A 27,492-nucleotide genomic window follows, 5' to 3' on the forward strand; every position below is an offset into this window, starting at 1 on the left:
AGACATCACTAATCCATCACCTGCACCCCCCATGCCCCTGCAGTGCCCATGGCAGACATCACTAATCCATCACCTGCGTTCCCTTGGTCCTAGTAGTGCTCAAGGCAGACATCACTAATCCATCTCAGCATCCCTTCCCATGGAGCCTCCAGTCCTCAACAGAGGCCTCAAGGAGCTACAGGCAATCGCTGAGTCAGCACGTCATGGAGAAAACCATCCGTCGTTTGGCTCTGTGGTGATCCAGTTGAAACGTGGCCTGCCACCCCTGCCACACCCTGAGGACACACCGTAGGGCCACCACTGTCTTACATGTGCCTTTAAACAAATCAGAAAAAGGTGCCCCCCGCCCCAGGCAGACGACCCCGTGCCAGAGGATACAGCCGTGTGCGGTGAGCAGCCTACACCCTCCCTGGCAGCCCGCTCCCGGGAGGCAGGGCCGGAGCCGCAAGTAAGGACAAGAGCCTCGTTCTTTGAAAGACTCATTGATATTAGCATCCTGACCCATAAAGAAACACAGCCCATCACATTCACACAATAATAAAATAGTCAAGGTTCACGTCACGTGAGACCACCACGATCCCAAACCTAACGTCCCAGAGAGCTGCCAGCCGGCCTCTGCGGGCCCCACGGGGGCCTCTGGTCCCTGAGCCGCCAGCAGCGAAGGCACCACGGAAATCACAGGGCACGAGGGGAGGCCGCTGCTTCCTGCTTGTCGGAACCGTCTCAAAGGTCCCCGTGGGCTCACCCTCTTTCCGCACTTAAGACAAGTAAAAGCAGCTCACATAGGCAAGTGGCGTGGCGTGGCCACTGCCCGGAGCGCCCGCCATCCCGAGACACTTCAGGAAGAGACTGCTGACGGTTCCGCTCGGCAGTGCACGGGGACCCGGGTTCTGTCGCAGCCTCGGGTGGGCGGAGTGGCTCTGTCCCAGGCAGAGTCTCCTTCGGGCCGCGGTCCCCGGGGCGGCCTCGCCATCCACAGCCGCAGCCAGGAAGGCGCCCCCGGACGTCACCTGCACAGCTGCAGGTGGTGGTGGTGTTTCAGCTTCTCCATCAGCTCCTCCTCCGTCGGCTCCTCCAGCACATCCCTGCAGACGCGGGGAGAAGGTGTGTGGGGTTCGGGGTGGACAGGAAGCCGGGCCCTTCCAGAGAAGCGAGCGCGCAGAGCTTGGGGAAGCCACGTCTGTCCGTGTCCCCTGTGCAGGACACCCTCGGAGACAGGGGCATGGCTAGGACCAATGACCGGGGACTCAGACACATCTTCGGTACGTGTGTGTGCACCCTTAAAAGCCCAGGTGGGTCGCTGGCGCTGGACACAGCACAGCGGTGACAGGGCAGCCAGAGCCCACGAGGGAGACCAGGCTGCCCGGAGCTGGGCTGTCCCTACGATGACTGTCACCCTTCTGCACTAGTAGAGGAACAATTTCCACGGAGAGAAACGGGAAGGTTTCCTCGGGCGACCTGCCCACATCCACCTGGAGACGAACAGACCCTGAAGGATGTTTCCTCAAATGTGATGATGAACACGGGGACAGGGTGGAGTTCACGCCGACCCCAGGTCCGAGCACGGCAGGAGCACGGCAGGAGCGAGGCCAGGGCCCGGGGCGTGTAGGGGTGTCGCCGTCACAGAAGACATTCGCGACCAGCTTCCTGCCTCTCCACCCCACCCTCCTCGCCCAAGGGTCAAACGGAGGCTCCTCCCACCCACACACCTGAATAAGAGATCCATAGTGGTTATCTCCCGGGTGGTCTCCAGGCTCCTGGGGAGCGCCTGCACGTGACCTCGGCGGTCCCACTTGTGAAGGAAGTTCTGATGAGTGGGAGGGGAGGAAGGAGGCCAGTGGGCGTGGGCGCCGGCCCTGCAGGAAACCAGCCTCGCCCCACCCCAGCCTGGCATCCACTGCCGGGAGGCGGGGAGCTCACCCGGACACCCTCGTCCAGGGCCAGCAAGGCCACCAGCCCCTGCAGGAACCAGGCGCCCAAGCCGCACTCCAACAGCCCTTCCCCAAAGCTCCTCCGGTCCCAGCCCCGGCTGAGAACGCCCACAGGTCAGAAGTCAGGGGCGTTCTAGGATCCTCCCAGCAACCAGGGGAGCTGCGCTGAGCCCCGCGGGGGGACGGAGCAGAGCTCAGGGCCACCCCAGCCCAGCCCGACTCCCAGCCAGGTCCAGGCGGGCGGGCCGGGGTCTCCGTACCTCCAGAATCAGAGCCAGAAACAGGTTGACCCAGATGACAGAGGACACCAGCCACCACAACACAAAATAGATCTTCGACCACCTGCACAGGACAAGGAGACCCGCCCCGGGCCCACTGTGAGCGCGGTGAGATCGTTCCAGAAACACGGCCGCCACAGAGCGTCTGGGACAGGTCTCCAGGCAGGAGCGCCGATGAGAGGCGGAGCTGGGGCTGGAACCCAGGACCCTCCCCTGGGCTGGTCTGAGCTCCTGGCTGAGCGCCACTCAGCTCCCCCACCTGACTCCCCAACTCTAGGCCAGTGCCCCCAACCCTAGGCCAGTCCCCTCAGAAGAGCCCCCGGACTGCGAGTTCCCCAGGGCCTAGGCCCCTCCCACCGCCCCCCACAGCAACGATGGGGGAAGGGAGCGCACCCTCCCACCCCCCCTACAACAATGGGGGGCGGGGAGCGCGGGGCGGCTCACTCACGGGCCTGAGTAGCGCCCATAGGCGTCCAGGAACACCTGCCAGTTGTTCACCACCATCACGTTCCACAGCGTGACCAGGGCGGCCTGTGGGCAGCGGACATTATCCAGGGGGGCAGGAGGTAGGGAAGGCCGGGGCGGGGCCCAGGGGCGGGGCTCACCGCAAAGTCGTCGAAGTTGTTGGCGTAGTACTCCAGCTGCTCGTAGCTCCCGCAGGGGACGGAGCCATTGTCAGGGGCCAGGCTGGGGACAGGCCAGCGGTCAGAGCGGGCGGGACGAGCACAGCGTGCGGCCCTCTCAGCCCCCGCCCCCGCCCCAGGGAAATGGGCAAGAGGAGAAATGTCCCCCAACCTCCGGGGTTCTGAGAGGGCCACGGGGAGGCCCGGGCTGTGGGCACAGGAGAGTGGCGGGGGAGGTGCCTCCTGGAGCTCCGGGGCTGCGGTCAGCTCTCCACTGCCCACCCCCTCTCCCCCTCCACCAGCAGCACAGGGCCTGGCCTCGAGGGCCGACTCGGGGCGAGGGCTGCTGTGAGCTAACCTGGGGAACACTGCACAGACTCTAGGACGGGAGGTCTAGGGGTGGGGAGAAGAGGGCCGGGCGGGGAGCAAGGAGAAGAAGGAAGCGGGCCCGTCCCGGGAAGCTGACCTGCACAGCGGCTGAGGCCCCCGCCCCCGCACCACCCCCACACCCCCTCAGCGTGCCTTTGGCACCTGTGACCCCTCCCACCTGCTGTTTCCAGGAGGGGCCACGATGGCGCCCCGGAACAGGCTGATGCCCACGATGGCAAAGACGTAGTACACGACCTGGAAGGGTCAGCCGCTCAGCACCGCCATCAGACGGACCAGAGCCTGCCTGGCCTGGGAGGGTCCCCAGCCTGGCCAGGTCCCCCCACCATGGGCGCTGTACACCCCCCACACGCTGGGAACACGGGGGCTCTGCTCCCAGGCACCCCATCCTGGACCTGCCCCAGAGGCTGGAGGAGAGGAGGAGAGGAGCCACCACAGGGGGGACAAAGATAAACTGGAGCCCAGGGAGAGGACAAGGCTGCGTGCCCCTCCTCCAGGACAGGTGTGGCAGGGACAGGGGTGAGGACCCCACTAACAACAGGGCGAGAAGCCGGTCCCAGGGAAGGGTGGGGATGGTGGCTTCTCCAGGAGGAAGTCCCACCACGCTCCCCATATCCACCAGGGGGCATCCAAGAGAGCCAGTCGCCCCTGGCCTGTCCCTCATGTCCCGGGGGGGTTGGTGAAGGGTTGGTCCCAGGCTAGGCTAACCCAGCCCGAGGCCTCAGTTTCCTCTGATGTGCGAATAGGGGTGTTGGGGGGGGGGTAGTACCCGAAGCAGCAATGTTGAATTTCTAGCATCCAGTCACAACCCAGAGTACAGGGGCTCCCCTCCCAGGAGGCTCCCCACCCCCCAAGATGCTGTTCAAAATAAAGGACAAAAGCTCTCTAGCTCTTGCCTGTGTCACCGTGCCTCCGGCCACTGGGCCTTGTGCCTGGGGCAGCACCAGGGCCCCCACCCGCTCCTGGCCCTGACAGGCTGGGCCAGGGCTGAGCCCACAGCACCTCCGGGGCAGGTTGCCCCTGGGGGCGGGGGCACCGCCTTTCTGTGAGGGAGGTCCTGAAATCCCCCCTGAAAAGAAGAGAGCTGACCAACACGTCACCTGGGGCCCCTGGTGTCTCCTACACTTTTTTTTGTCATCAGTTTTCAAGGTGACCCATAGCCCAGGAACAGGAGGGATGTGACAGTGACCGAAGGTTCTCTGGCACAGAGGGGACGCTGTGGCCTCCTGGCCTGGCCCATGCCTCTCGCACCTGCACACCTGCGGCCGCCCTCACAGGCCCCGCCCCCTCCAGAGCGGCCAGCTCCCGCTCAGCGCCCACACCCTGGCCCGTGCCGGAGGGCAGACTCACCACCAGGATCCCACTCAGCGCCCACGCCCTGGCCCGCGCGGGAGGGCAGACTCCCCGCCCCCTCCAGAGCGGCCAGCTCCCGCTCAGCGCCCACACCCTGGCCCGTGCCGGAGGGCAGACTCACCACCAGGATCCCGCCGAAAGCCCGCATGTTTCTGACCAGGCTCAGAATGGTGCTGGCCACCACAGCCATCAGCTGAGGACGGAAAGAGAGCAGAGCCCTGAGTCCCTCTGGTCCGGCTGAGGGGCACCACCCCTGCCCACCACCCTCCCCCGGGAAGGCAGGCGAGTTAACCCCAACCCACACAGCTGTACACACACCGCACAGCCTCCCCTTCACACTCACACTCGCACACACCCACCCGACACTTCCCCTCCCCCACCCAGCCTGTAGGAGGGTCTGGTTCCCAAGTCCCTGTGGGGAAGCCCCGTGTGCAGGACACGCCCACCACCCACCCGCCTGCTGAGTCTGGGTCAGCTGCTCTGGTCTGGGGGCTTCCAGGTCAGCCCCTCGGGACCGAGACTGAGAAAGGGGCCTCAGAGACACAGCCAGGAACCTGGGGTGCAGGCCGCCCCCTCACACACCACCGGGTCTATCAGAACGTCGTAACGCTGATGCTAGCAGGTGGAAGCCAGTGTGTGTGCATACGCGCATAGGACTGTGCACGTGAATGTACACGTGTGCATGTGTGTACATATGCTTGTGTGCATGTGTGGGGTGCGTGCATGCAACTTTCCTGTGTACATAGTTGTGTGCATTGGGTACATACATGTATGTGGTTACATGTATGTGCGTTACATGATTGTGTTATGGTTATGTGTATACAAACTGCTAGATGTGTACATGTATAGTCACGTCTGTGATGATGTATGATCAATTACATGAGTATTCATATGTGGGTGGTTGTGTTGTGTGCATGTATGTGACTTATTATGTGTGTGGTTAGTGTGCACATGTATGACTAGTGTTTACTTGTGTGTGGTCACAGGTGCAGGTGTGCGGCGTGCTCAGAGGCTTCAGCACAGCCCCCACCTGCGCCCAGGGCCTGAGCTGAGTCACAGGGACCCCGGTGGGACAGACAACAGCCTGGCAGGGAGGATGGTGTGTGTGGGGGACCCCGGTGGGACAGACGACAGCCTGGCAGGGAGGAGGGTGTGCGTGGGGGACCCCGGTGGGACAGACCACAGCCTGGCAGGGAGGAGGGTGTGTGTGGGGGACCCCGGTGGGACAGACGAGAGCCTGGCAGGGAGGAGGGTGTGCGGGGGACCCCGGTGGGACAGACCACAGCCTGGCAGGGAGGAGGGTGTGCGTGGGGGACCCCGGTGGGACAGACGAGAGCCTGGCAGGGAGGAGGGTGTGCGGGGGACCCCGGTGGGACAGACAACAGCCTGGCAGGGAGGATGGTGTGTGTGGGGGACCCCGGTGGGACAGACGACAGCCTGGCAGGGAGGAGGGTGTGTGCCGGAAAGGGCCTGCACTCAACCCAGGGTCTGACGTCCTCAGGTCTTTTCTCCTAAAAAGTTCTTAGGAAAATGAAGCCTGCCTCCATATAGGAGGGGCTGGCCTGAGATCCGACCACCTCCCACTGCCCTCCAGGGGTGACAGCACCCCAATGGGCACAGGCGAGGAACCGAGCTCGGAGGTGGTCACGAGCCCCTCCTGCACCAGCCCGGGAAGTGAGCAGTGCCGTCCAGCCCGCCTCTGCCCCTCGTCACCAGTGGCCACTAAGGGCCCTTCTGGAGCCTGCGGGCACCGGGAGGCACAGTCCGCACACAGCCAGGTCCCCGAGGAGCTCGAGGCTCCCCCTGCGGCTGGCCGAGGGCCTGGCAGCAGCCCCGCCGTGCTGGCCCGGCGCCCGAGCCCCCCGCCCGGCTCTCCCCTTCCCGGGAACGAGGAGCACTGTGAGCAGAGCGCAGGGCAGGTGGCGAGGGCGGGCGGCACGCCCACCGACCTTCATGCTGGGGATGATGCGCAGGAACCGGAACACGATGAGCATGTTCACCAGGCGGAGCATGTCCCACAGCGACAGCAGGCCCTGCATCTCTGGCTTCCTGGACAGACACGCAGGACATGGTCGGGAGGGGCCGGGGAGGCCAGCAGCGAGAAGCCGGGACTCACGTGGCCGACAGACAGAGAGAGAGAGGCCAGCGCAGCGCAAGGAGGCAGAGAGCGAGGGGACCGACGGGAACTCGGCCCGAAGCCAGCACGGGCTCGAAGCCCTCCGTCCGTGGTGGCCGAAGGACAGAACCTGGGGCCCGCACTCGCCTCCCCAGGGTGGCACTGGTCATGGCACCTTACACAGCACGGCCCCTCACAGGGACATGGGACTAGCTGGCCCTCCATCTACACAGGACACCGCTGACGTTCCAGACCCTGGAGGCCCCAGCAGATCCGGCAGGCTTGGCCCCCTGACCCCATCTCTAACCTACAACCCCTATTCACGTATCCGACTCCCTGACCCCTCCCTCTGACCTCATCTCCTGACCCCTTCCTCTCCCTGTCTTCTGACTCGTGACCCTCTCCCTTGCCCACCAGCCCAAACTCATCCCAACCCTTAACCACATGTCCTATTCCCTGACTCCTTCCTCTAATCCTATCCCCTGTCCCCCACCCTCTAACCCTGTCCTGTCCCTGTCCAGCCCCTTGGTGTCCCTTGTGGCCTCACCCTGCCCTCATTTCTATTTGAATGTAAGTCCATTCCCAGCTAGAATGTCAGCGCCATAATTCTCAGATGAAAGTGCACTTTAGACACAGGAGAGCTGGCCCCACAGACGTGTGGCCGGCAGCGTCACCGCCCCTAAGGCCGGGCCCCAGCCCCTCGGCCACCAAGCACTGCGCCAGGGCCACCTGTCTCTCAAGATAAACCCCGCCCGCGGCTCCCACAGAGCTGACCCCGACCAGCGTGAGCCCACACCCCACTCCCTGAGTGGAGCTGTCCCAGCTGCCCAGCTAAGATGAAGGCACCCACCGGCAACGCCCACCCACCAGGGCCAGGAGGGCCCGAGGCCACAGCATGCTAGCTGGGGCAGCCGTGTTCCGGGCAGCACGACCCGATGGTGGCCACGAGCTGCACGGCAAGATGTCCTGGGATCCCGGCCCCAACGTCCATCCCTCTCTGCGGCCACCACCAGGAGCACCGGGGCTCAACCAGCGGCGTGAGAGCTGAGCCCCGCCCGTCACCTCACCGGGCGCAACACGGGTGCCCAGACCCAGCCACAGGACTTCCAACGCCAGTGCCCTCGGGTCACCCAGCGCGGGCGGCGGCCTTCTGCTGCACCCCAGTCCACCTGGGCCAGGTTCACGCCCAGTGCTGACCCAGCCACAGGACTTCCAACGCCAGTGCCCTCGGGTCACCCAGCGCGGGCGGCGGCCTTCTGCTGCACCCCAGTCCACCTGGGCCAGGTTCACGCCCAGTGCTGGGGGCTGGGCCCACTGGGACACCCTGACAGCTCCCGTCACCGCTCTGGGAACTGTGTTCTGAAGGCAAGTTAGGAGAAGCCAGAGAAGCCCGGCAGGGGGACGGGGGGGGGGGGACGGGGGGGGTCAGCAGAGCTCCGATCAGCCCCCTTCCTTAACCACCGGGCGTTCCACCCTGCAGTCCCCGCAGCCCAAGCGAGCGAGCGAGCAGGCAGGCCGGGCAGCCGCAGGACACCCTTCCCCGGGGCGCTCGCGGGCGTGTGTGGGTGGCTGCAGCCGCCCTGGGTTCTTCAGTCACATACCAGCCCCGGTGTGGGAAGCGGTACACAGCCAGAGTTGAGATCTCCAAAACCTTGAATCACAAAAGAAAAGAAGGCCCCGCTACAGCACGGCTAACCCCGCGGCTTCCGGGTGAAGGACAGAGCCCGGTCACCCCAGCGAGCATGTTCCCTCTAAGGAGGGTTTCGGGAGAGATCAGAGCCAGCCCTTGCCCCACCCCCACCCCCACCATGGGTTGGTTCCAAATGTAGGGACTTCCTGTGGCTGAGAAAGACACTCTGGTCTCGGAAATCAGGGCCCGTGCTCGGCCCGGGGTGGCCGAGTCCCAGGTGAGGGAGAAGCCACTTGATCAAAAACAGGCCAAAAGAATGACCTTCGCTCCTGTCCCACAGGGTCCAGGGATCTCGTCAGCAAACATGAACACGTGTCACACCCAGACCGCTGCTGTGACACACGGCGTGACCCCTTGTTCCCACCGCCGGCTCTCAGGAGGATATGGGACATACCCCACGGACACCTAGTGCCTGAGGACCCGCCCCACCATGTCAAGGTCCCACTGTCCTTAGTGGCATCGGAGGCTGTGCCGGAGACTGGGGTGACCAGTGAGGCTGCAGGTTCCATCAAGGGGCCCCCTGCTCCGACCCCTCCGGGCTCAGGTGCTGCAGGAACTCCTGTAGCCCCCCGCACCCCCACACACACCTACTCAGCTCGCTGGGGAGAGCCCGCCCCCTGGCCCCTGGAGGCAGCAGCCCCGGTTCCTGTGGCCCCCCGCACCCCCACACACACCCACGCAGCTCGCTGGGGAGAGCCCGCCCCCTGGCCCCTGGACGCAGCAGCCCCGGTTCCTGTGCCCCCCCCCCCCCCCGCCCCCCCCCCCACACCCACGCAGCTCGCTGGGGAGAGCCCGCCCCCTGGCCCCTGGAGGCAGCAGCCCCGGTTCCTGTGGCCCCCCGCACCCCCCACACACACCCACGCAGCTCGCTGGGGAGAGCCCGCCCCCTGGCCCCTGGAGGCAGCAGCCCCGGCTCCTGTGCCCCCCCCCCGCCCCCCCACACACACCCACGCAGCTCGCTGGGGAGAGCCCGCCCCCTGGCCCCTGGAGGCAGGAGGCCCAGTTCCTGTGGCCCCCCGCACCCCCACACACACCCACGCAGCTCGCTGGGGAGAGCCCGCCCCCTGGCCCCTGGAGGCAGGAGGCCCGGCTCCTGTGCCCCCCCCCCCCGCCCCCCCCCCACACCCACGCAGCTCACTGGGGAGAGCCCGCCCCCTGGCCCCTGGAGGCAGCAGCCCGGTTCTGTGGCCCTGTCCTCGGGGGCAGCCCAGTGTGGACACAGTACAAAGCCCGTGCGGGCACCACCCACTGGAGAGCCGGCGCCCGGCCGTGCCAGACCTTACCAGCAGGATGACGGTGAGGAGGCCGTCGAACAGGTTGCTGGGATAGGACAGGTACCCCAGCAGGCCCAGCGCGAACACCTTGAGCAGCATCTCCGCCAGGTAGTACAGGATGAAGACGCAGTTGAGGATCTGGAAGGGCCGACAGGTGCCCGGCGTTCAGTCCCAGAGCCCCTGGCCTCCCTGCCCCCCCCCCCCCGCGCCGGCCACGTGCTGCCGCTCAGCCTCTTTCTCTCCACGACCCCCCCTCCGCCGTCCCCGTGGGAGAACGAGTCGCTCGGCGCTAGAAGAGCCGTGCCTCCCAGCAGACCCAGGGTTGTCTCCTGTCACCCCGGCAGAGGCCAGACCGCTGGGCGGTCCCAGAGCTCACCCCCAGGACGAAGTCGTCTCGGTACTGGGGCAGGATGTCTGCATCCACCACCAGGAACACCTGCAGAACCAGAGAGGAAGGGGCTCGCCAGCCCGGCCCAGCGCCGCGCCCGCTCACAAGGAGGCCACAGTCGGGAGGACGGGCAGGAGACCAGGCACCACCACCCCCTGCCCCCCGGCCAGGGGACCCGCCCACACTCACACAAATGGACACGAGGTTCGCCAGGACGACGAAGTTCCCCAGGTAGTCAAAGTAGCGGTGGCCAAAGAGGAACTGGGCGGTCCGCAGGAACGGGGACCGGTACTCGGGCTGCAGCGGGTGCTGGGAAGAGAACGCAGCTTAGAGACGGGGCCAGCAGCGGCCGCCGCCACTGGGAGCCCCGCAAGGCCCGTACCCTGTTACTGTGGGGTTCAGCATTTCTCTACCTGAGCTCCTACCCCAGTCTATCCGGCCCAAGGAAATCACCTCAAACCCAGAAACGGTTTCACGCACAGAGACATCATCACAGTCCTTACAGCACCACCAGCGGGGCAGAAATAACCTGAACGGCTCCCGACAGTGCACGGAAACCGTGAGGGAACAGCAAGCAGTTCTCTGAAGTGTGCGCAAAGCATTTACCACAATGTGCAAAGTGTGTCGTGGCCCTGGCCGGTTGGCTCAGCAGTAGAGCATCGATGTGGTGTGTGGAAGTCCCAGGTTCGATTCCCACTCAGGGCACACAGGAGAAGTGCCTATCTGCTTCTCCACTCCTACCCCTTCCCTTTCTCTCTCTCTCTCTCCTCTCCTCCCACAGCCACGGCTCAATTGATTCAAGCACATCAGCCCCGGGCACTAAGAATGGCTCCTTGGGGCCTCTGCCTCAGGTGCTAAAAGTAGCTCAGTTGCAAGCAGCAGCCCCAGATAGGGGTTGCCGGGTGGATCCCGGTCGGGGCACATTCAGGAGTCTGCCTATCTTCCCTCCTCTCACTCAAAAGAAAAAGTGTTGTGTGCAAAAATACAGATAAAAAAATATGCTGAAACTAGGAAAGCCTGGCACAGACACAAGGACACCGTGGACAGAGAGGAGTGGGAAGGGATGGGGGACGATGTGCAATAAACGCGGACGTCCAAACCCTCGGGAGAGGCGCCGGTCGATCACTGCAGCTCCGAGCGTGACAGCAAACAGGGGAGACACCCTAACGTGCCTCGGAGAGACGTGGACACAGCGGTGACATGGCCTGAGTGTGTCCACACCCGGCTGTCCCCTGCAGGGCCACTGAGTGCACTGGCTATTTAATTTACATCACACCAAGTCAAACACCGGTGCTCTTCACCACACTCCCACCTCAGGGGCTCAGCAGCCCAACGTGACCCACGGCCACTGTATCAGAGAGGCGGAGAGAGAACACCTCATCCTCACGGACACGGAAAGTCCCAGGAGACACTGCGGCAGAGTGAAAGTCACGTCACCGCGTGTCGCCGTCAGAACGGAGTGTTTCTCCAGGTTCACAGAGACGCCTGCAACTGCAGGTCACAGACACCGAGCCTGCGACAAACAGCGTGGCTCCTCTGAGCGGGACCCCCGCTGTCTGTGCTACCCGGCACTTACGGCCCCCAGGCCCCCCCACACACACCGCCCACTCCGCCACGCCGTGAGCCCAAGTCAGGCTTCCTCGGTGGAGGACACGGGAGAGACGCCTCGGGAGGGCGCGCTGGTCGGCGCCGGCCTGCCCCCTGCCATCAGCACATGGGGGAGGAGGGTGTCACCACACCAAGGACTGGAGTCCTTGTAAGGAGAGCTCAGTACACAGACACACTAGGGACCACACCTGGGGACACGGGGAGAGGACGGCCATCTACACGCCCGGGACAGAGGCCTCCGGAGGAGCCGGCCTGGCCGACACCCAATCTCAGACTTTCTTCCAGCCTCCAGGACGGAGGGATAATGCATCCAGCTGGCGAAGCCACCCCAGACCGCGGCACGTGTTACTGCAGCTGAGCTGGCTCGTCAGGAACACCGAGCTGTGAGGAGTCCAGCCAGGAGGCGGCGAACTCCACCTCCGCCCTCATCCCTTCTCTCAAGACTGAGCAGCGGGAACAGCAGCCCCCTCCCCTGCCCCCACACGGCCTGTGCCCTCAACTGTCCCCCAGCAGCTCTGCCACCACACACACCCCCCCCCCCAGAAAACCACGACATGAGACAGAGGCCGTGGGCCTTCTGCACAGTGTGAGCTGCATGCCGAGACCCACCTGGTGACTTTACAAATCAGTGTCAGGACAGAAGAGCAAGGCTGGAGACAAACTCAGGGACCTCCCAGGGAGGGACTCGGGAAGAAGGCAAGAGTTTGTCAGGGAAACAGAGAAAGCCACTTGGAAGGCTCCTCTGTGAATTTCACAGGGTCAGTCAAACCCACCCAGTTTCCAACAGCCAACCCCCTCCGTCCCCACCGGCCATCCTAGGGGCCAGAATCCCTGGGCAGGCCTGTCCTGGCACTGGTGCCTAAGTCACCCAGGTGGCCGACACCCACAGACACTGCAAACTCCCCCGCTGACCCTGGGGAGCCCCGGCCCCGGAGGGGGGATGCTCGTCTGGCTGCGGTTACCTCTTTTGGCACGGTTTTGTCAAATTCATTGAAGAGTTTCTGAAACTCGTCAGCTGACAGCAGGCCACCACCATAGGAGCACACCTTCTGCAAAGCAGAGACACAGGTCAGCGGGGCCAGCCCGGCCGAGGACAGGAAGAGCCCAGAGCCGGAGGGTGGGCCGCCCCAGCTCCACCCGGACTGGCCCAGCCCCAGCTGTTCTCAAGTGACCACCAGAGGAGGCCAGCAGCACAGGCCGGGGAGGCCGGGGGAGGCCGGGGAGGCGGGGAGACTGGGGAGGCCGGGGAGGTGGAGGAGGCCGGGAGGCCGGGGGAGACCGGGGAGGCCGGGGGAGACCGGGGGAGACCGGGGAGACGGGGAGACCGGGGAGGCCGGGAGACCGGGGAGACCGGGGAGGCCGGGAGACCGGGGAGGCGGGGAGACCGGGGAGGCCGGGAGACCGGGGAGACGGGGAGGCCGGGGAGACCGGGGAGACCGGGGAGGCCGGGAGACCGGGGAGGCCGGGGAGACCGGGGGAGACCGGGGAGGCCGGGAGACCGGGGAGGCGGGGAGACCGGGGAGACCGGGGGAGACCGGGGAGGCGGGGAGACCGGGGAGGCGGGGAGACCGGGGAGGCCGGGGGAGACCGGGGAGGCCGGGGGAGACCGGGGGAGACCGGGGAGACGGGGAGACCGGGGAGGCCGGGGGAGACCGGGGAGGCCGGGGGAGACCGGGGAGGTGGAGGAGGTCGGGGTGATGGAGGAAGTCGGGGGATCGGAGTGACCGGGGAGGTCAGGGAGGCCGGGGAGGCCGGGGAACTGGGGAGGCCGGGGACTGATACCTCCATGATGGCCTGCTTGTGGGGACTGTCCACCTGGACCTTCTGAAGCACCTGCAGGAGGTCCTGGGCCTTCACCCCAACTCTGTGGGGAAAAAACACCCACGCCCCAGTGACAAGCCTACCACCTCAGTGCCCGCGGTCACCCCGACCTCTGTCCCGAACTGCATGGCCCTGGACGGTGACCAGGGCCTCCACAGGAGGAGCTGACCACGGGCGCCTCACACCACCCCGCCGTCTAACACCCGAGACCACAGGTGCCACGCCCAGCCAGGACTGGAGCCTTCCACACGGACACCCCCCCAGACCAGGGGCCGAGTGGAGACGTGGCCGGGTTCCTCTGTTCCCGACACCCGATTTAAGGGCGAGGGAAGAGAAGGGTGCTGGTGGGTGAACAGGCAGAGCCACCAAGCCCCTCACAGCCCAGGGCCACAGGGGCCACACGGACAAAGGCGTTAACTCAGGTCCAGGAACGGCAGGAGCAGGGGACGCACCAGCTCGTGACGGCACAGTGGCCCTTCCCAAGCACCTGATGACCACCATGGCCCACCCCCCAGCTGGCAGCGGCACTGACCCAGGGAAAGGGGGTCCCGGAGCCCCGGCACTCACCCCCGCGCGTGGGCCTCCCCCTCCACTGTGTACAGGATCTCGTAGGCGGCCCGGATCCCCAGCCGCTTCCGGAACAGAGAGGCCTGCACTGATTTCTGCAAGGAGGGTGCCTCTGAGCGGCCCGGCCCACCCCCAGCCCGGGAGCAGCCCCCCGCCCTGGCGTCGGGCGTCCGAGGAAGCGTCACGGACTCCCAGGACGGTTTCTGCAGGAAGGAGCTCGACAGCCACCGGCCGCGCCCCTCGCTGGGGCCTGCGCTCCCTCTCAGTGTCCTCGGGGTGCCGGCTCCCCCATGCAGAGGGTGTGGGGTCCGTTTAAAGGAAGGGTGGCAAGGGAAGGAACCCTTGCGTGGCCCTGGGGACCGTCTCTGACAGGTGGGGAGCAGGATGTGACACAGCCCCCCGCACATCCACAAGAGGGAGCCAGAGGGCAGTGCAGAGATCACTGTGGACCCCACCCACCCCACCCCGGACGGACGCCTGACCGGCCACGGCCCTCCCGGCCAGACTCCTCAGCTCCGGCCACTTGGCTCACCAGCAAGTAGCCCCGGAACTGATTGTAGATGATGGCCGTCAGCAGGTTCATCAAAAACAAGCTTCCTTCAAGAGGAAAAAGCCACCGCGGTCAGTGGGGAGCAGCAGCTTCGGGGGCCTAGGGCCAGGGCCCGGGCCCAGTGCACAGAGGGTCACACAGACACAGCAGACCCGGGGGGTGCTAGCAACAAGGGCGGGTGACGTCCCGGAGCAGGGAGTGGGACCTGGGCGCGTCCCTCACCCCGGCTCCCTGTCCTCGTCTACACACGCCAGTTCCGCCAGGCCTGCCCAGCCGAGGCCGCTGAGGACAGAGGTCATCAGGGGTCACAGACTGCAAACCATGGAGTGGACCACAGTAAGGTCACAGTCACAGGGTCCCTGAGCATTCGCGATCCTGCCACAGGGGACAGAATCTGACCCCGAGGGACCCCCACAGAGCTGCCTGGACTCACCTATCAGGGTGAAGAGGATGAAGAAGATGGCGTACGCCCGGTTCTTGGAATACGCCGGAACCATCACTGAGAAAGGAATCGGGGAGACGGAAGCACGCTTACAGCCTCAGCGCTGGTCCCACTCCTGCGTGACCGACACCCTTTGCCTTCTCCACAGCTGGGAGGCCACCCGGTCCCAAGCCCAGCCTCATGCCTCTCTGCTCGCACAGCCCTGGTCCCGGGGAGCTCACCACCTTTCTGGGCGCTCATCCCTGACGCTGAGCTGGCATCTGCCTCCCTCCCTGCGACCACTCCCCACAGAGTGACTCGCCGGGACTCTCGGGATCGAGGGGACAGTGCTCAGGGTCCCGCTGCATAGCTCTGGGCGTGGAAGCCAAGGGCTGCCCTCCAGGGAAGGTCTCTGTGGCCAGTGACCATCCTGAGCCCAAAGATGAAAAACACCAGCCCAGCGGCCAGGCCACACAGAAGCCTTAGAGGACTATGGGACCCATCCTGGCCACCGCCCTGGCCCGAGCAGACGGAGGCCCCATCGGCCACCCAAAGCGAGCGTCATGGCCACCCAGGACCCCAGCGCCTCATACACACTGCTGCTGAGCCATACCCCATAGCTGGGGACACGGTCGGGCCTCACAGGAGACCACCAAGGGAACCCCCTGCACACAGTCCTCTTGTCACCGCTTAAACAACACTGTTCATGTTTAGCTTCTCAGAGGAATCAGGAGAGAAGGGGAAAGAGGAGACAGAGGGAACAGAGGAAAAAAGCAGGAGCGAGAAAGTAAGAGAAAAAGGGAAGAAAAAAGGACGGTAGTTACGAAGGAAAAAGGGCCCTGGCCGGGTAGCTCAGTGGGTTAGGGCATCATCCAGATACACCAAGGCTGCAAGTTCGATCCCCGGTCAGGGCCCACACAAGAATCAACCGATGCATGCATAAATAAGTGGAACAACCGACTGATGTTCCTATCTCCCTTCCTTTCTCTCGAAAATCAATGAATTTTAAAAGGGGGGTGCGAGAAAGGAAGGAAGGGCAGGAGGGAGGGACCCCAAGGTCACCCAGTTTGTCCAGCTGCTAAGTGGAGGCCTCAGACCCTGCTGGGCTGTGTGGGCTCAGCATAACCCACCCTCCCGGCCCCGCCCCGCTCGCCACCCCCAGCCCAGGTCCGGCCCAGGGCTCACGCACCGTCGGGGTTGTTGGCGGTGGTCAGCAGCACCAGGAGCGACGTCAGCGACTCGGGCAGGTTGCGGAAGTAGGTCAGCCTCTCCCTGTCCTGCCCATCGTCCTGCTGAGAACAGATGTGGCCGCTCTGAGGAGCCCAGCGGGCCTCCCCGCCATCTAAGGCCGTAGGCCGGCAGAACGCCCGGTCCCGGACCAGACCAGGCAAGGGCCACCCACTGTGGTGGGCTCAGCCACCCCACCTCACGTCTGCCTGTCATTTCCCTGCAGGCTCTGAGCTCAAAGCCAGACAGTGATTGGGGAGGGGGGAGGGGCAGGCAGAGGCAGAGCAATCCATGAGCCCAGGAGGCCCGGGTGACGCGCACCCTCACGGGAGGAGTGGGACACCATGGCCATTTGAAGAAAGACACCTGGACCCTGGCGTGAGGAGGGCAGGTGGTCCCCCTCTCTGCTGGCCCAACAACTGCCCCGTGAGTTCCCATGAGGCCGATTAACAGAGGGCCAGCCCCTTGGCCGAGCCGAGCAGACAGCGCAGGGCGGACAGGCTGGTACCTTCTCGCCCGTGAAGAGCAGCATCCCGAACATGGTGAAGACGCAGAGGTGGAGAACCAGCAGCAGCACGACACTGGAGGGTGGACAGCGGCGCTCAGCACCGCGAAGACGCCCAAGTGCCAAACAGGCTGGGGTTCCGGGACCCGGCCACCCAGGGAGCTCCCCGCACCAGCCCTGGGGGGCCCCTTCCTCTGCCGCACAGCCTGCCGTGTGCCCAGCCATGGGGCCCTGCCCTCGCTGAGCCTCTTCCTTTGGCAGGGACAATCCCCAGCCCAGGGGCATGTCCCGGGGATCCAAGGGACCCCAGGGACTCGGAGGGGAAAGCCCAGTTCCATCCACCAGGGCTGGACGGTGAGGGGTCAGCTACATGAGCCACTGGGGAGGGGTCTGGGGGACAAGCGGACAGCCGGGGTGAAACGGAAAGAGCCGGAGGGAGGGGGCACCGCAGGACTCGGCAGCTGTCTGGGCTGCGCCTGGCCGAGGGCTGCCAGGACCAGGAGCGAGGGTGCCTGACCACCCACAGCAGCCAGAGGAGGGGCCAGAGGGACAAAGCGCCCAGCGGGCCCCCCCCCCCGACCGCGGACCAGGCCCGGGAGCCCCAGGTGCCCCCACAGCGGCAGGAGAGCCGGCCCAGAGCCCACCTGGCCATCTCCGGCAGCGACCACTGGATGCACTTGAGCGTCTTCTTCATCATGGAGGAGTTCTGCAGCAGGAAGAAGGGCCGCAGGAGCCGGCGGACGCGCAGGGGCTGGAAGAGACGGGGCACTGAAGGCCCCCCACACCTGCCACCCAAGGTGGGCACACGGCTCAGCTGCTCCCCAGCTCCTGGTCACGGCCCCGGCTTCACACTCACGACATCCTCACTGTCCAGGATACGGGACCCCGGGGCTGTCCCCGCCCCGGGGAGGCTATGCCACGCCCCTATCCCCGCAGCCTCCCTCCCCCCACCCGCTTCTCTGGCTCTGGCCTCACCCTCCCTCAGAGAAGCAGGCTGTGCAGGAAGTCTGCACCCTCCCGGTGTGCACACACACACCCCCTCCACACACACACACACACACGCAATGCTCTACACACAAGCAAAGACATACACACATTCTACACAGGCACACACGCCCTCTCACCCCCCATCAGAACCAAAGGGCCCTGAGCCCCCGCCACCCCCCAGGACCCCCAGCCTGCCAAGGGCTCCCTCTGACACCCTTCCTCCCTCTTTCACGATCAACACCGCAAGTTCCAACACCTTCCACTCACACAAAAGTGACACTCGCCCTTCCCTTACCCCACGTGTCCCTGCCCCTGTCCCAGCCAGTCAGTCCTCCTGCCCAGGGCGCTCTGCCCACGCATGGTGACGTGCAGGCCTCAGAGCCCACGATGCCTTCGGTCCCCTGGCACTGAGCACGGACAACGTCTCTCCCTCCACCCAGCGCCGTGGGCCATTTCCTCCCCGCCGGACCCGAGCCTCCGCCTCCCCGCGCTCTGGCCTCACGCCCTGGTGACCTGTGGTTGTCAGGACCGCGCTCATGCTCTGGACTCCCAAGTTCAATCTCTAGTCCAAGCTCTCAGCCCTGGACTCACATCCTACGGGGCGTCTGGTCTTAGAACATGGGCAGCCGTGTCACCCCCCTGCCCAAGAGCGCAGGGCTGCCTGGAGACCCACTCCAGCCGCGCCCCGGGCCGCCCCTCACCCTGCGCCGGAACAGCACGCGGCCCACCAGTGACCTCAGCTGGCTGGCTGCGCCCATCCCTGCCGTCTGGGTGTCCGAGCCACCTCCTCAAGCACTCCCTGGGTCCCTCCCCTGGGCACTCCCAGATCCGTTACACACCCGGTCGGGAGAGGCCTTCGGCACAGGGGCCCGGCCACACCTGCGCAAGGCCGGCCCTCCGGAACGCCCACACCCGCGCACGGCCGGCCCTCCGGAACGCCCACACCCGCGCACGGCCGGCCCTCCGGAACGCCCACACCTGCGCAAGGCCGGCCCTCCGGAACGCCCACACCCGCGCACGGCCGGCCCTCCGGAACGCCCACACCCGCGCACGGCCGGCCCTCCGGAACGCCCACACCCGCGCACGGCCGGCCCTCCGGAACGCCCACACCTGCGCACGGCCGGCCCTCCGGAACGCCCACACCTGCGCACGGCCGGCCCTCCGGAACGCCCACAGAAGGCCCATCCCGAGGACCCCCCGCCCCGCCCTGGGCTGCACCCCTCCGCTGCAGAAGGGCCCCAGCGCCCGGCACAGCACCACCAGGCCAAGGACAGAGCAGTAATGGACACCCGTTCCCCCACTATCTGCTCGCTGCCATGGCCTGCAAGCTCCCGTCTAGGGCCCAGCCCAGGAGTCCTCCAGGCCAAGCAGGAGCAGATGGTCCCGCCGGGACCCCCCAGGGTCTCAAACCCGTGGCTGTGGTCAGACACGGACCAGAGTGGCGCTCCCCCAGACACAGTGACCCAACCCCCGAGGGCTTCCCGGCACTGAGGCCATGTCGGGGCTCAGATGCAGGGACACGCAGCCCTTACAAAGGGGAGGGTGCGACCACGTGGCTCACCCGCATGGAGGATCCAGCCCAGAGCCCGCTGAGCCCTGGCAAGGCCACCCTGAGAACTGCAGCCCAGGTCCCAGGGCTTCGGGGAAAAGCCACCAACTAACCTACTGACAACTAGTGTCCTGTGGGAAGCAGCCACAGCAGAGCCAGGACCATGGCCATCGCGTGACCAGCAGCCCACATGTGACCCGACCCACTCAGCCACAAGCTGGGGGCGGACGAGGGTCCATCGGGTAGACCTGGACGTGAGACTGGACTCAAGCAGGTCAGAGGCCCCCAGACCTCCACGAGAGTCCCCAACGCCCGGGAGAGTTCCCACTGACCGGCCCTGCCCCAGCGGCCTCTCCCAGGACCACCATCCGAGCCTTGGGACCAACGCCGCGGCAGACCAGGGCACAGCTCACGGCACTCACTCGCCATTCCGCGACCCCTCGCCCACAGTCCCCCGACGGCCCAGCAGTGCAGGGGGGCAGGTGTTACAACACTTCCCCTCCCAGCCCGCAGCTCCAGGCCACTGGTCAGGAACTGCCCGTTTCTAAGGGGATGCGTCCACCAGGGACACAGCAGAAGTGTTCATGACAAGGGGCTGGGAGCCGGCAGGGGGGACAGTTCCAATGACCAAGGACGGATGGGGGCGCTACCGTGCAGAGGGGCAAGGGCGGGGCGTCTCCGGCAGGGACCTACCCAGGCACATCCAATAGGCAAAACTACCAGAAAAATCCAGTAATCCAAAAGGCGGGACCACCGAGGACCCAGGCCCCTCAGGAGAGAGTATGGGTGCCCCACTAGGACAAGACTCCCGACAGGCCAGGAGCACAGGCGTGGGGAGCAGGAGGAAGTTGTGAATTTCAGTTAGGACCCAGGACCGGCAGCAACATAAACACACGTTTGTATATATTAACCAACTTTCCTCCTGCTGATTTCATAAGGACCGGGGGGGGGGGGGTCATAAGCGAGGCTTGGAGTAACAGACGTTAGACACAGAGCCAGCAGCAGAGGCTGCACTGGTCCCTGTTGCCTTGGGGGGGGGGGGGGCTCTTCCTTTGAGGGAAGGAGGGCAGCACCCAGTCAGGGAAGGAGAGGACGTGAGATGCTGGGACCACCCCTGACCTGTCTCCTTCATCCGCAGCTCCCCTCCCCTCTGCCAGTGGGGGCACCGGAGGGCGGCAGGCAGGAGGAGGGGGTGGGGCCCCTCTCACTTCCCCTGTGTGCCTGCAGTGCCGGGGCTACCAGCCTCCCCTGCTCTTGGTGCTCCCGGAAACAATCTCATCGAGCCTCAAGGCCGGCCGCACCAGCCCCAGCCGGTCAGTGCCCCCTCCTGCCCAGAGGTCAGAGGGCAGGTCCTACTGCAGGAGCCCAGGAAAGGGGGGGCGTTTCTGCAGCTCTCTCTGAGTTCCGCTGGGTCCCCCTGTTGCCCCTTCCGTTTCTCAACACCTGCTGAAGTCCCTCTGTTACAGTCCCCCACACAGCACCTGGTGAGCCTCTGGGCTTCAGTGTCCTGACCAGCCCTGACGGGTAAGGATGTCCCCAAACCAGCTTTTCCCAGCTCTGCTCGACCAGATCGGAGTGGGTGCTTCCAGGGGCCCCCAGGGGGGAGGAAGGTACCGCGCCCGAGAGGCCGGGGCCACCAGCTCACGTGGGGTTTCTAAGGTTGGGGCCACAGAGCTGGGGGGTGCGGCTAGGGGGAGCCCTGGGCTGGTGCCCTTCGTAGGGAGTCAGCCAGTCAAGGACTCGGCTGAGAGGAGTGAGGCAGGAATCGGGGGCCCTGGAATGTGCTCCCAGGTCCCAGTGCTGCTCCAGGCCTCAGGGTCACCTACGCAACGGGCTCTGCAGGGCGGGCGGAGTGGGCCGGTGGGCGGGATGGGTACACGGCCTCGGGACCCCTGTCCCCCATTCACCCGGGCGGCCAGACGCTGCGGCCAGCCCGGAGCTCCCTGCTCCGCCTCGGAACCACCTCCCCACCTACCTCCTGACAGACGAGGCTCAGCGACACCAGCCAGTCCATGAGAGACACGACCAGCACCACGAGGTAAGCCAGCAGCCAGAGGCTCTTCCGGAACTGAGCCCACCCAACCAGGTAGGTCTGCAAGAGAGACAGCGGGTGAGCGGGTGAGCGGGCCGGTAGGCGAGTGGCCACGCAGACGCCGGCCCAGTGGCCAGACAAGGCCGCCGGTGCACACGGCAAGGCTGGGCGAGGCCGAGCGGTCAGAGCACGGAGCACCTCGGTGAGCAGTGGGGTCTCTGCATGACTCGAGAGCCCCCGCCCAGCGCCCCGGTGAGCTCAGGCAGCTAGTGACCTGGAGCCGGGCACCTGACAGCCGGGCGCCGCTTCCTCGTCCCTGACGCCTCCCCAGCGCTCTGCCCATCCAGTCATCAATGCGGCTCGTGCAGGAGCACGCAGGGGCGCGGCCCTCCTTGCAGAGAGGACCAGGAAGCAGAGACCGGAGCTGACGGGGGCGGGCATGTGCCTTTGCCACCAGGCCGAGGTCGCCTGGGAGGGTGGGCTCTTGTCGCCGACTCTGCCCTCGCCGAACTGCCACTTCCTGCCTTCACTGGCGCCTTCAGAGGTCCCGGCTTGCAGACAAAACCCTGCTCTCTGTTCACCTTTTGAGACTTCCCAGACAAATAGACCAACCATTCTAAACATGCTAATGTGAACTTCTCAACAGTTTCAGTTCCAGTTTAAAATCCCCCCCCCCCAAGACCTGGAACCACAGAATGGGCTGAAAAGAAGAAATAAGAAACTGCCCGGGGCCCTCAGTCACACCCACACACCCACACCCACGCCCCTCTCGGTCAGCACCCCAAGGCTGACCCACCCCTCCTACAGCAGGACTGCCAGTCAAGCCAAAGGCACCACATGACCCAGACCCAGCGGGCAGGGAGTGGCCACACTGGGAGCCCAGACAGAGCCGTGGCCCACAGCACGACCCAGCCCCTGCGTCTCCAGGCTCTGAGGCTCCCACGCAGCTCAGCAGCTCTGTGAGTGGGCAGGACCCAGCACCAGCTGCTGGAAGGACGCGGGTCACAGACAGAATCCAGAGCCCGACGCATGGCAGCGCTGTGTGGGAAACAGACCCCTGTCCACCCTCAGCCAGCTCCTCGGGGGCGGGAGGGTGGGCCATGGGACGGACCACCAGTCCCCCCCTGTCAGGTCTGGGTCTCCTCACTGTCCGACCCTCGGCCTCTCCCGAGGTCCTCTGAGGCTGTGCGCCCTTGCCGGCCCCACCCAGACTCAGTTTACACTCTGGGAGGGACGCAGTCTCTGCCTCAAGGCCCAGCATTCCCTAAGAAACCCAGGCCTCCGTCCAGCGGGTCAGAGAGCCAGGCAGGAGAAAACGCGGCCAGCTCCCGAGACGTCAAAACTAAGTCAGAGAAGCAGCAGCCGCGCTGGACGGGCGCTCGTCTCACCTTCACGGAGAGGTCGGCCACGAAGACCAGCAGGCAGAGCACCTCCAGGCTCTCCGTCAGGCCGCAGGGCGGGTCCCAGGGCGCCGTGCGGTAGCGGACATCCGCGGTGCTGGTGAACGAGGAAGGGGCCTCAACGAAGGCCAGAGCCAGGATCAAGAAAATGACGCAGCTCAGCATCCTGGGAAGGGGACAGAAACAGGTCACAGCGTAAGAACCAGTCACACCGCAGGCCAGAGAGCCGTCAGCAGGAGGAACAGCCCACCCAGAGAGCAGCAGACTGCCGCCTCGGGCCCCAGGGTGCAGCCGCACTTCCTGCCCCGCGGCCACTCGTGCCTGCGTGGTCTGGTCACGCTAACCTCTGGTCACGCTAACCTCTGGTCACGCTAACCGAGTCGAAACTCCGTTGACGTGGGTGACCGGAGTGTTCTGGAAAGGAACTCTCGCCAGAGAGGCCCTTCTGTCCGTGGGCCAGCTCCTTTCCAGGAAAGAGGGCGACGGGACCTTCTCCAGCATGGGGACAGGGAGCCCACCTGGACCCAGGCCAGCCTCCCCCCGCCCCCACCAGCCAGGCTCTGGGAACCCCGCAACCCGGAGGTGCGCGTCCTCACCACTGGCACGCGTGCGAGTAATACCGTCGGTAGAGCCACATCGACCCGGCGTCCATGCGGTGGTGAATGGAGCGGTACTGGAAGGGAACAGTTCACAAAGGGGAACCTTAGTGGGGAACCCCTTGGGGCCTCAGGCGCAGCCAGCCGCCTGCCGGCCTGTGGCAGGGAGACAAGCTGTGGGCTGCCGGCGAGCTGCAGCTCAGCATGTGGGCAAGGTGCTCCATCCTGTCCCACGGTGCCACGCTTACGGTTTGCCCGGGAGGAGAGCATCCCGAGAGCCAGGCCCCCCGGGCAGGGGTCCACGAAGGGCACTCGTTTTCTGAACACACAGCTGTGCCCTCTGTGTGCTCACCGGCTGCCTCCTCTGTGCCGGGCCCACGCCCTCTCCCTGGCTTCAACTGTGTCACTCCCAGGATGCCACCTGCTTATTCTACACATGGGCACCGCCCACTTCCATGTTCTATTTCCCTAAGACAGCCTGCATGTCACCTGTAGGCAGGGGCTGGTCTTGTCATCCTGGGGCATCTCTGACAGGACCTGGGATGGGGTGGCTGAGCCTTGGGGTGCAGTAGGTAGCATATTGATAAAGCCAGTGACTGGGGACTCAGAAGAGACCCCAGCACTCACGTTTCGGGAGGACTGGAGGAGACGGCACTCAGCTCGGTCATCGGTCACAATGACCATGCCGCCTGCCAGCCTCAGCCTTGGCCCGTAACGGCGAGGAGGAAAGGGGCCGTCCGGGCAGGGCAGCCGTCACCCAGCCCCACAGCCCCGAACAAGCCCAGGCCCACCGGGAGCAGGCGCTGCCTACCTGGAGGGCGTCCTCGATAAAGACCACAGCCTGGTCAAAGCATAGATCTCGCCCGGCCACGGCACCTGGGGGCAGAAAGACCCAACATGCTGGGTGAAGACAGCGTGTTCACATGACACTCACCGCTGCAGGATGACAGAGACCAAGGGAGGGAAGAACGTGGCTCTGTTCTTTTCCAAGGCGCCTGAAGGAGAAGGCTTTCACCCTGCCACGTGCCTGCCCCCGCCCACAAGACCACCCCACCGCCCACCCGCTGTGCCCTGGGTGGGGCAGCGTCTGAATGGGTAAAGGGTCTTTTTGTTGTACACACGGTGCTCGGGCCCCACGTGACCAAATCCCGGAGGGGGGGGAAGAAATGGAATCTCAGCCTGGAGAGATCAAAGGGTATATAGCTTCCAAGACAAGAAGAGACAGGTGGCCAGGGGCCCAGGTTCGCTCCAGGCCCTGGACTGGGGTACAGCTGAAGGGGCTTAGTCCCAGGCAAGCCATCACGGGCCAATGGTATTGAGCACCCCGGGAACTATCCGGCGCTCATCCAACACTCTCACCTGGCTTTCGGTGGTTGGTTTGTAAAATTCCGGTACGGCCACTTGAGCTCACCAGGCCCTTGGGGCACCAAACCTCGGGAAGGCCCATCCCACCCTGCTGTGCAGCCTCCCTTTCCAATCCAGCAGAAAGCAGAGGGACCCCGTCACAAACCCTCAGGAGCATACCACAGTGTCCGAGGGACCCCACTGCTACAGGAGAAAGGCTCCACCCGGCCTGGCACTCTGCGCACCAGCCTCCTCTCCTCTTGCTTCCTCACCCGGTACCCTCCCCGTCACTCATCCTGAACTTGGCTCCTTGAAGGCCAAGCTCTCCAAGGCCCCCAAGCCCTTACACAGGGCGTGAGCCCTCCCAGGAGCACTGCCTTCCACCTTGGTGGTCCAGGGGCTCATCGCCCTGGGGGGGGCAACTGCCTGTCAGCACACCCAACCCCCCACTGACCATAGCAAGTAGGAATGTCGGGGTGGGACAGAGGACAGAGGACAACAGCGGCCTGTATATGGCATCCCACCCCGGCCTTGGACCAGTCTTCCCGCCCAACCAACATCCGGGTCTAAAACCCCCTCTTGCTCCAGGCTCCGGGCTGCACAACCTAACCAGCTCCCCATGTAACCCTGGGCAAGCCCCTTAACCGCTCTGTGCCTCAGTTCCTCGAAGACCCTCTGCCACAAGACTAATGGGCAGACTAAACAGGCTACTGTGTGGTAACTCCATCACATTTGCTATCACTATTACTATTAAAAAGCCCCTTTTATAGCATAGCAAACCCAGGTTCCCCAACTTTTTCATAACCAGTAAGAGTAAGGAGAAGAAAAAAACCCACTACTACGGTCAGTCTGTGGCGGTGGCCCATTAGGTGGGGCTGAGGCAGAAGAACCCGACCTCAGGGTTCACTAGGGTCAGCAAGACACCCAGCAGCAGCTATGCCCCACCCTGGCTGGTAGGAGAATCTGACAGCGGACCACGCAATCCCGAACACAGGGCCCCATCTGGGAGCCACGCACGCAAGGAGAGCTGGGCAGAGACTGAATGAGCCATTCTCAGTCCCCACTGCCACCCGAGCAGCCGCCTGGCAGGGAGATGCTGTTCACATTTTCAGAAGTCCGTGCTGAGGCGACAGCGTCTGTACAAAAGGCCCGCCCCACTCTCTGGCTCCTGTCTCTACAGTGCCAGTCTCATCTCATCTGCCGGGACCTGCACTGATCATGGGACTCTCCCCAGAACGGGCATCAGTAGCCGTTCCCACGCTGGCCCGGCCCTGTGCTGTGGTGGGCATTCCATGGATTCCCTCTGAAAACTCAATGCCCCTCCGGGCAGCGTCTGTAACTATGCTCCATTTATGGAGACTCAGAGAAGTTAGACAACCTGCCCAGGTCACTGCCAGGAAGTGGCAGCACAGAAAGGCATCCAGACCTCCAGATACAACGTCTGTGTCCCCTGAATGCCACCAGGGGTCCCTGTCCAGAGCCTTGAGAGGCCTGGCACAGGCTGGATGAAGAACTTTCCAGGGACAGTCTCTGAGACCGGCGGGCCGGCCACCACCTCGGCCTCTAAGTGTTCTCATCTCTCCTGTCAAGACCCACCAGTGATATTCCATGGGTGGGCACACACTGCCCAGCCCTCCCGGACAGAGGAAAGGAGCGCCCTGCATGAGGCTAGCTGCGCAGCACCGGACCTCAGGGCTATGACCTTGGGCAGGTCCCGGAGACTCTCTGAGCCTCAGTTTCCTCAACTGTAACACCAGGCTGAGGCTCTTCAGGGATGGATGGGCTCCACCCTCCCAGACCTCCCGTCTCCTTGAACTTCAGCAATCTCTCTGCGGGGGAAACAGGAAGGCCAGAAGGGAAATGCTGAGGGCGAAGGGAGGAAGCCGCCCAGTCTCGTGAGGCCTGCCCCCACTCCAAGCTGAAGGGGACCAGCCACTGGGAAGCTTCCTGGGATCAGGAATGAGAAGGTAGAGCAAAAGCACTCGCAAGTTCACTGTCGGTGGGTTCGAATCCCACCTGGGCCACTTCTTGGCTGTGTGACCTTGGGTAAGGGAACGATCCTCTCTGTGCCTCAGTTTCCCCCCATCCCCCACCCCAAGTCCCTGTAAGAACCGGGGGGAAATGGAGCTGCTGCCTCCTAGGAATCACCAAGGAGGTCCACGGAAAGCACGTGGTCTGGGTCCACCCCCGGCACTCCGAAGGCGGCTGCAGAGGGCTGGCTACCCCGGGCTGTTGGACCGGGGGAGCCGAGCGAGGACCGCGATGCCCTCTCCGCCCGACTGGTCCGGGAAAGACACGGCTCCGCAGCACCCGACCGCCTCCGCCACCGCCAGCGTCCCCAACTCCGCACCAGGACCGGGGTCGCAGGGCGCAGCGCCCCGCCATCCGGAAGGCGGCTGGCCTCGTGCCCCGCGCTGCCCGGGCCCCTCGGATCTCGGCTGGCCAGCTGGGGCGTGCCCTCCGTGACAGCAGCGACACGGCGAGGGCTGCGGGACCCCCACGAACCACCCCGCGCAGACCGGTCCCCTCCCCAGGCTGCCGCTTACCAGGACCGACGTGGACACTGCGGGAGGCGGGCAAGCCAGGCGGGCAGTCGGGCCCACTGCCGCCGCGGGCCCGGCTCAGGAGCGGTTCCGACTCCGCCATGGGATCGCCGTGCACTGCCGGGACCCTCAAAAGAAGCTCAGAACTAGAGCGTCCGAGCTCCACTGCGCAGGCGCACTGTCCCCGCCCATGGAGTTCGGGAGGAGGAGCGAACAGCACTGTGACGTAGGGGGTGTCCTTCGCTACCAGCCAATGAGGACGGAGTTCTAGTCTAAAGAGGCGTGCTTCTACAGCGCCCCTC

The 27,492-nt window shown here is 65.0% G+C and overlaps 1 protein-coding gene across 2 annotated transcripts; it reads right to left on the reverse strand.

Annotated features, from left to right (window-relative positions):
• Positions 1-466: 466 nt before the first annotated feature.
• On the reverse strand, positions 467-27,367 carry TPCN2 (two pore segment channel 2). 2 transcript variants are annotated; one of them, XM_066383661.1, is made up of 25 exons: positions 27,194-27,367; positions 24,115-24,179; positions 23,304-23,380; positions 22,696-22,873; positions 21,251-21,367; positions 17,384-17,490; positions 16,743-16,815; positions 16,197-16,296; positions 15,020-15,085; positions 14,569-14,633; positions 14,037-14,131; positions 13,431-13,512; positions 12,611-12,697; positions 10,230-10,349; positions 10,029-10,088; positions 9,662-9,790; positions 8,290-8,339; positions 6,522-6,621; positions 4,694-4,765; positions 3,380-3,456; positions 2,815-2,896; positions 2,658-2,740; positions 2,192-2,273; positions 1,710-1,807; positions 467-1,085 (listed from the first exon to the last, which is right to left on the reverse strand). In XM_066383661.1, exons 1-25 carry the CDS (start codon positions 27,291-27,293, stop codon positions 1,007-1,009), a joined length of 2,244 nt encoding a protein of 747 aa, XP_066239758.1. In that variant the 5' UTR covers positions 27,294-27,367; the 3' UTR covers positions 467-1,006. The 2 variants fall into 2 exon arrangements, with proteins under 2 accessions (XP_066239758.1, XP_066239736.1); XM_066383639.1 differs by having other exon boundaries at positions 16,197-16,299.
• Positions 27,368-27,492: the final 125 nt, after the last annotated feature.

Source organism: Saccopteryx leptura, chromosome 1 (assembly GCF_036850995.1).
Source record: "Saccopteryx leptura isolate mSacLep1 chromosome 1, mSacLep1_pri_phased_curated, whole genome shotgun sequence".
In the NCBI taxonomy this organism is placed as follows: domain Eukaryota; kingdom Metazoa; phylum Chordata; class Mammalia; order Chiroptera; family Emballonuridae; genus Saccopteryx; species Saccopteryx leptura.

Coding starts and splice junctions, on each gene's coding strand:
- TPCN2 (XM_066383639.1), bottom strand. CDS start 27,293: ATGGCGGAGTCGGAACCGCTCCTGAGCCGGGCCCGCGGCGGCAGTGGG. Junction 22,874..23,303: donor TACTCGCACGCGTGCCAGTG/GTGAGGACGCGC, acceptor TCCCCTTCCCAG/GATGCTGAGCTGCGTCATTT. Junction 3,457..4,693: donor CTTTCGGCGGGATCCTGGTG/GTGAGTCTGCCC, acceptor TGACCCTTCCAG/GTCGTGTACTACGTCTTTGC.